Source organism: Parasteatoda tepidariorum, chromosome 4 (assembly GCF_982258835.1).
Source record: "Parasteatoda tepidariorum strain Cologne lab strain chromosome 4, Ptep-v5.0, whole genome shotgun sequence".
NCBI classification, from domain to species: Eukaryota; Metazoa; Arthropoda; class Arachnida; order Araneae; family Theridiidae; genus Parasteatoda; species Parasteatoda tepidariorum.
Genome location: NC_141758.1, coordinates 20772025 through 20781079, shown reverse-complemented (window position 1 = coordinate 20781079; position 9055 = coordinate 20772025). Strand labels below are relative to the sequence as shown.

The window sequence follows — 9055 nt, the reverse complement described above, 5'->3', positions numbered from 1 at the left end:
AAATATTTTTTTAAAATCTTTTCTTATAAAAAAATAAAATAAAAAAGAAACTGTCCTTTTTTTCTGAAAATTTTTAGTTACTTGCCCCTTTTCATAACCCCCATCCCTCTGAAGGCATCTTTTAATTTTAGAAAAAAAGATAATAGCGAAAAGAATCGATTCGTTTCTCATAACAGTTCTTTTAATGTTAAAAGATATAAAACCGCTCAAATGAATAATTTAAACAGTTCAGTGAATCGAATGCAATGTTAAAGTATAGGAAAACGACTCAAAAGAACTGATTGGAAATCCAAATCAACTCTTTGAGCCGATATCAATGTTAAGAGATACGAAACGACTCAAATGAATCGTTTCGAAGTTCAATTCAACTCTTTGAGCCGATTTCAATGTTAAGGGATAGGAAACAGTTCAAAAGAATCGATTCATTTGGCTTTATAATTCTTTTAATGCTGAGAGATAGGCAAACAGTTCATTGAGTCTTTTATTAGACTCAACTCATTTTCAATCAATCAGAGGATCGTTCATTCGATTCTCGACTCTTTTTCTCTCATTCAGTTCATTTTCAACCAATCAGACATTTGCATTCATAAGTAAGTTCATTACCCAATCAGCGCAACGGTTTCATTTTCTATGGCTCTCGCTCCTTGGCATAGAATAAACGATAACATAAAACTCCGCTTTACTTCATATTTACTGAAATTTAAAAATCGAAAATTAACCATATGAATGAAAAATTCGCTCTTTAATGTTAAAGGACTGAAAAGTAATATCTGAGCTTTACAGCATTAATATCTCTTTTATTTGAAAGGAAGAACCGAAACTGGAGAAGACAGCTTTTCAGTTGTTGTTGCCATTTTTAAATTGTTGTTTATCAATAGAATTTCTTAATTTCGTAGATAAAAAGAAAAAAAGAGAGAGTGATGCATACAGTACGTATTGCATTAATAGCATTTTGAATTCCCTTCATCCTTCAAGTGAGTCCATTTTATTAATCACCTCCGGAAACCGGTTGTGCGCTAACGTTGACATCGGGGTCATTCTCATTGGATGCGATTTTTCCGCTAGCGAAAACTCTCACACATACGAGTACCTTATTGGCTAGTCGTTCGCATGTTAATATTTTCAACCAATCAGATTGTCATTCACATGATACTCGAGTGAGAATGGACCTGTGTCTATTCGACTGAGATAGGATTTTATCAAGCTCCAATTGTATAAACGAAATGCTGTATCAAATGCATATGCGGATGTTTAGTAAGTATAAGTACTAACTCTGAATAAGCTTATAAAGTGTAGAGTACAAAATATTGTCAAAAAATAAAATAAATAATCGATTCTTTTTCAAAAACGAGCTTGATGAATCGATTCACAAAAAAGAGTTGATTGAAATATCGATTCGTTCGTTTTTCGCACATCACTACCGAGGAGGGACCAGATCAAGCCTTGCTAGAGACAAGACGTGTTTTTCTCTGCTCCGCAATTATGCCGTATCACCGAACTGCCCGCGGCGGAAAAGTTTTCCCTTCCGGCCGCATGCCAGCATCAGACTTATATGAGACATCTTCGATCGTCAAAAGGTTTTTACCTTCCAGATCTATGAACTACGCACTTTACTCAAAGTTTCTTCTAGAACAAACTACTGATATCGTGGAACTTTGTAAGCTGCGAGATTCCAATGGAGAGATTTCTACCTCAACACCAAGTAGATATTACAACGAACTCTTTAACGCAGCGGTATCCGCAATTCAAACTGTTGAGTCGAGTCAAAAGAAGCCGACTGCCTCAACTACAATGGAGACAACTATCACTGAGACAGCGGAAATTCCTGTGACCATCCCAGAAAGTAGTGTTACTAATGAAATAGAGACTGAGCCCGTTTCCGAGCACAGTGCTCCGAATAATATCACAACTCCTTCCAGTAAAGATTTGAATATGGATATAGACGAAGAGACATCAGCCTCTGAACCTGTGATTCAAAATAGAAACAAGAAAGAGCCACCAGCTAAAAAGAGAAAGAAGAGGAAGAAAAAGTCTGCCGCAGCTACAGAAAATGTTGACTCATCCATGACCCAGAAAAGCTGCACTCCTCCGGAATCTCTTTTCATGCCGGAGCCCACCCCTATTACTGTATCAGAACCTACGGAGGAGACTACCAACAAAGCCACAGAGCCTTCCACTTCAGTAGAAAAAGCTCAGCCAGTTAAAAATGCTAAAGTCCTCATCCGTGGCCTTCCTGGTGATTTTAATACAGATGAAATATCCCTTGAATTAGGGAAGCGGAACATTGAAATCCTGAAAATAGTCCAGTTTAAGAAGAAAGTGGGTGAAGCCTTTAGGCCCCTCCCCCTGTACCTCATCGTTATGCCAATGCTAGCCAATCACGAGATGATCTATCATATTGAGAGCATCAAGCTGATCCCGATCAGCATAGATAAATACCACGGCGGCCGGCGGCCGCTGCAGTGTTTTCGATGTCAGAGTTTCGGCCACACCCAACGTTCCTGCTCCTTCAGCCCAAGATGCATGAAATGTGCCGAAGGGCACTATTCATTCCAGTGCAGAAAGAGCCGAGACTCCCCAGCTAAATGCTGCAACTGCATGCAAAACCACATCTCAAATTTCACTGGGTACGAGGCCCGTCCCAGTCGAAAGAGAAAAACGACCAAGGACACGCCTACTTCTACAGCCCACAGACTTGTTAGCCTCATCAGTGAACTTAAAGCATTGCTGAAGGACCAAGACGTACTGCATCTTCTCATAACTTTAATCCAGGGGAATTCCCCATACAACTGATGTAATACTGAATCAACTCATGCCTCACCTCATCATGGACTTATTATCTGATTCTAACTTAGAACTTTGAACTGTATATGACCTCTGGACTAAATGCCAAAACAGTATAGATGAATCGGTTAGAAGCGCTTCGCGCTTAACACCGAGATTCCACTCATGTCAATCAATCAATCAATCAAAGCAACTGGTTCTGCAGCGACGCATCTAATTAAAAAAAATAGCAACCATAATTAAAATTTTAGCATTTTCAATAGGTAGACCGGCTCATAGTGGCAGGCAAAAGTGAGATCCGAAATAAAAGTAAAATTTTTAACAACTCTTTTTTTTAAAATTAAACATTTCTACATCAAGTTAGATGAAAATTAAATAGATATAGCAACCATAACAGAAAACGTGGTGACTATGAATTATATTTAATTTCGAGTTTTGAATTAGAGTTTCATGCGTCTGAAGGTTGCGTCTGCGTCTGAAGGTTGAGTACAACGTTGCTTCCACAGTAAAACTTCCTTAACAATAATATTAGCAGCTGCAACGTCTGATATGTCCGGCCATGTCGTTAAAATTTCTTCCAAACACCCTTCAATTTGTTTTTCACTCAATTTTACTACTGAAACGGGTAAAATGTTTTGAATACTTGTGAGTACTTTTCGATGGGCAGCAAATCTTATATTTAATTGGCAAATAATGTGGTCTAAAGCAGGAATAAATATCAATTTCCTGTAATAATCTTCGGGAGAACATGCAGGATAATTTCCTCTATTCCTCTGTTTTGCTGAAAGGCGGGGAATTTTGAGCTCTTCTCCAACTTCGTCAGCAAATTCAGTCGCATTTTCAAATAAAGATTTAAATTTTGATTCGGCGTTTTCACGTGCACTCTTAAACAGGTTTATTAAATCATCTGCCATATCCACAGCGGATACTAAATCAACCTTTACTCCTTGTAAGTACGTTGATAGCCTGTGAGTAAAGGAAAAAAGCTCATGGATCACTATCAAAGAAATAATAAAATTCCCACCTTTTAAAGACTGTAACAAAATGTACGCTTTCTTTGAAGACTCGTTGTCTCCTGATTCCTGAATTTTTTCCAGAGAGTAAAATATTGGAATAAAAAGTTCTTTGAACGTAATAACTGCATCAAGTCTTTCTGTCCACCTCGTCTCACACAATTTCGTTAAACGTTGCTTTTTAACCTAATTATTTATTTCATTAATTTCATTTCGTAAAATGGCTTCTTTTTTGCATGAATGCCTGAAAAAGTAAATCACTTCTTTTATAACGCCTACGGCATTCCTCAAATAGGAATTAGCACATGTATCGCTTAAGGCAGCGATTCTCAACCTGTGGGGCGCGCCCCCCTAGGGGGGCGCGAGCATACTAGAGGGGTGGCGCGAGAATATTTAAGAGAAAATATTATTTAAAAAAACTGATTAACTGGATGAAGGGAAATCGCACATACACATAGAAAACAAAATACATTTCGACATATTTAATAACTTACTGAAGTGAAACAACTTATTAAATGAAAACTTAAAGGTGGGAGCCAAGGGTGGCTTTGCTTTGAGGATTTTTCCTAATTTTCTGATTAAGTCTGTGCGACTGATTTTTTTTCTGTAACATCTTACACCTATCTCTAATGTATACCATGTATACTTTTAATTGTAAAATAAAATTTCATTTGTTTTATAGCACAATTTCAAAATTGTAGCTTCTGCGCGTAAGGCTTCCCTCAGGTTCCAAAGGTGAGCCATATATAGAAATCACTTTTTCACTTACTCAAATTATCTTCAGAAAAAGCATTTGGACTGGCAAACGTTTTTTAAAAAGGCTTGCTGGTTGGAACAAGTTTCCCGACTATAAAAAAGATATTTGTTTTTAGAGTGTATAATTTGTTTATTGATTTTACATTAATAGTTCTCGTGTGAAGTCACTAGCGATTCTTTTGAGTTAACTCATTAGAATTAATCAAGAATTTCTGAGTTATTTTTTTCAAAGGATTAACTAACACGAGTTAAATAACCATACTAGAGTTAACTAACCTAACCCATAACTAGTATAAAAATACTCAAATTTACCAAAATCGACCACAAAAATAAAAAAATATCTGAAAAATTACTTTAAAATGCAAACAATACAAAAAACTTGAAACAAAATATCGCAAACTCTACTAAAGTGCAGAGAACATCAAAATATTATAAAAATTCAAAAAATACTTCTTAAAATGAAATAAATCAATTCTTAAAATGAAATAAATCAATTGGCATTCAATTCAATCATTCCTTTTTGAGAAATAATATGCTAAGTAATGATTTATAATTAACTCCTTTATAGATTTCCGTTTGTTTCCGAAGGTGGCCCACGTGTCTCCAAGGTGGCACCGGTGTCGGGCCACCTTGGCGACTTAAAACTATTAATCTGATTGATTAATTTGAATTAAAGTAATGTGGCTGAAGAAAACGAAATAAATTTTCAGAAAACATATCCTAACTCAAAGTTCTAAGAATTTAAACACATATAAATTACAATATCTTCTCATCCGGAAATCAGAACGACAACTGCAAAAACTTAGATCACTTCATACAATGGAGGCCATTCAATGAAATATCTTACATTTCAGCCTCGTGCACCTCAGATACAAGATTTACAATGCAGCAGGGACATCTTATGGTTCAAAATAAATTTAATTTTACTTTGGGGGGTGGGCTACGTTAGGAACACTGGCCACCTTTGGCTTACCCACCTTACATAATCAAAACATACTAAATTTTTTAAAAAAATTAGTAATTTTTAATGACTTCCTTGGGCCTGTCTTGCAGAGCAAAGTTTTTTGAGGTGAGACTTAATATTAGAAATAGTCACTCTCAGTTCTGTTTCTATATTTAGCCGTGATCTGTATTTTGTCTTCAAAGAAGTCACAGCAGAAAATCCAGTTTCACAAAGGTAGGGTGTTGAAAATGTTAATAGAACGCGAATTGCCCTTGTCTTTAGTGCAGAAAAATCATCCCCCAGCCCAAAATTCAAATAGTGATTTATTACTAAATTGTATTTTGGTTTTGCCACTTGTCGTGAAGTCTAAGAATTTTTCTTCCTCATGAATTGAGACTCCTTCAGGAGTCTTATGAAAGAGATTACTAACCCACTCGTAACTTGCAATAAGTTTGTCGTCAGCAGGAAAATACTTTTTAAAATTCCTTGCCATCATGGCTAAATGATTTTCAATGGTTACAAAAAGAACTTTTACATGTTCTTCTTCAGCCTTATAAGTTTTAGTACAATTATCCACATTTGTAAACATTGTTAAATTTTTTTGCTTTAAATTTCTGCCCCACAATTAAAATTTTCTACAAAAAGCACTGACTTTATCACTCGTATCCAACATATGTGTATTTGCTCCTTGGAGTTGAAGATTCGAGTTATTTAATTTCTCGAATATGACAATCAAGTAGCTCAATTTCATCAAAAATAAACAATAGTGAAAATTCTCGGTTTCCGTTCTGTCATCTTCTTCTAGGAAAATGGCGATTTCTTCTCTTAATTCATAAACACGTTGCAAAAATTTCTCACGTGATAAACATCTTGCCCCGTATTTAAATAGTAACTCTGAATGTACTGAACCCATGTCGTTGCAAAGAGCGGAAAGGATTCTCGATCTAAGGGTTCTCATTTTTATATAATTTGCAACGGTTACAATCGTAATTAACACAATATTTAAACCAGCATTTCTTTCGAAGCCAAAGCTTCTTTGTGGATCATGCAATGTGTCCAGACGCATTGAGGCGATTTTTGTTTTACAAGTGCATGTATACTTTCGAACCTTCTGGCTATTGAACGAGCAGCATCGATGCATATTCCGATGCAATTTTTGCATTCTATGTTTGCCTCATTCATAACATCATTTAAAATAGTAAATAATGCTAGCGCTGTTGTTTTGAGTTCTATGGATTTTCAGAAAAGTAGTTCTGCTACTGGCATATTATCACAAAATCAAACATAGGCAATTAAATGAGCATCTTTATTAATATCTGTTGCTTCATCAAACTGTATTGAAAACATTTTGTCACGCACCATCGAGAAAAGCTGTCACTACATTTTCAGTTGTATCACCAATTCGAAAAGCAACAGTATCATTTGAAAGAGGTATGAACTGTGATTGTTTTGAAAAATTAACTCCAAACACAGTTTCAACAATCTCAATTGCTGCTGGCTTTTATTTTACTTTTGTTTTGGCAGTTAGTTAAAAATAATTTAAGGACAGAATTCAAAATACTCAATATTCATTATTGTTGTATACATTTTACTGTAAGTGGGGGGCGCGATGAAAATTATGATTGAAAACTGGGCCGCGAATATTGAAAGGTTGAGAAACGCTGGCTTAAGGCTAAGTTAAGAGAATGGCTTGCACAATGAACGTATAAAGCTTGTGGATACATCTCCTTAATACGAGCTGCACACCCTTGCAACTTTCCGCTCATTGAAGACGCGCCATCATATCCTTGACCTTTTAAAAACTTCAAATTTAAATTTAATTCTTTGCAAGTATTGGTTAATTTATTTGATAATCCTCTTCCAGTGACGTCATCAACTTGCACAAAAGTCAAAAAGTCTTCTCTCAAAACTAGTCCTTGCTCGGTTTTTTCTAAATATCGGGCACAAAGTGATAATTGTTCAACCCCGCTAACGTCTGGAGTTTCATCAGCTAATATGCTGAAGCATTCAGACTTGTTGATCTTAACAACAAGCTCTTTTAAAATAGTCCTTCCACAAATTTCAATGAGCTCATTTTGGATTTGAGGACTTACGTAGCGGCTTTTAGAAGCGGCTTCCTTTCGAGCAAAATGCTGCCTTAGACTTTCATCCCCCGCTGCCATTCGAAAGCGCAGTAGAGATCTAAAATTTCCATCATTGTGGCATGGAGCTTTCATCGTTATCGGTCCGGAGTCACAATGACTACGGCAAGCTAATTCTTGTTTGCCTATTAAAATTATAGTTTTGATGATTGATGTTAACACTTTTCTATTTTCCTTAATTGTGACTTGTTTCGCAGTGTCAAGTTGAAGATGTACGTTAGGAATTTTATTTTCATTAATGCTTATAAAATGTTGCCCAGACACGCATGCATTTTTGTGATAGTCTAAATTTTGATGATAATTAAACTTCTCTTTAGCGTTTTTCCATTTATTAAAAGGCTTTTTCACAAGAGAATTTGGCACTGTATGGCTCCCCTTACCTACTTCTTCACTACAGAAGAAAAAACAATATCGACAAAATGCACCGTCCAAATTTCCTGAATATTCTAACCAAGGGAATTCTAACAGCCATTTTCTTTGAAATTTTAATTTTCTTTTTCCACTAGTAGGAAACTTAAATGATTCATTTGGCATACAACGATTTTTTAAAATTTCCCATTTTTCTTCATCAGTGTATTTTTTACTATGCTCTAAACGCGAAATATATTTTAACATCGGATCACTTCCACTTTCGATAACTGATTCATTTAAAACTGCAATGAAAATTATGTTTTTAATGAAAATGTGAAACAAAGGAAAGTTTTAAAAATTAAAGCAAATTTGAAACTTGAAAATATAAAAAAAACTTTCAGTATTGAATAAGAAAAGCCGTTCATACGATTCGCATTTAAAATTGCTAACAAAGTAAATAATCACCTCAAAAACGAAATGGGCAAAGCTGTTAGAAACGGAAGAAAAGAAGCACTATTTATGTATACGTTTGAAAAAAAAAAAACGATTTGTAACGCTTATAATTTGGAAAAAATATTTGATGGGTAAAAAAAATGATTATAATTTTGTATCAACTCGATATTTAAGTGTATAATTAAAGGAATCTAGAATAGAACTATACATATTTATAAGAATAATTGAAATGTAAAAAAAAAATATTCTGAAAGATAATTCTTTCAAATATGTAAATGTTTATTATATACGATTATTCAATTATTTTATATCTTTCGGCATGTCCAATATGAAATAATTTTAAATCAAGCAAATAGAACAGAATCAAGTGTAATAAAATAATTTAAAGTCAACAAAAAAAATATTATTTTTATTTTGCTTTTCTTTATGCTGAGGAAATTAAAATTTATAATAATGAAAATTCTCTTTTCAAGAAAATACGTTATTAGCAAAAATCAGTAGAAAGTTAAACTGGAATAATAAAATTTGACAAAAAAATATTGCTTACCTGCTGTTTTTGAGTTATTTCCTGAACTCGAACAATATTCCATATTAGTGAAACAATCGTTTATCGA

The 9055-nt window shown here is 34.6% G+C and overlaps 1 protein-coding gene across 1 annotated transcript; it reads right to left on the bottom strand.

The window, feature by feature from the left end:
- Nucleotides 1-3224: 3224 nt before the first annotated feature.
- Nucleotides 3225-7712, bottom strand: LOC147810786 (uncharacterized). Its single transcript, XM_087162085.1, has 2 exons — nt 7219-7712; nt 3225-3750 (listed from the first exon to the last, which is right to left on the bottom strand). Exons 1-2 carry the CDS (start codon nt 7710-7712, stop codon nt 3225-3227), a joined length of 1020 nt encoding a protein of 339 aa, XP_087018211.1.
- Nucleotides 7713-9055: the final 1343 nt, after the last annotated feature.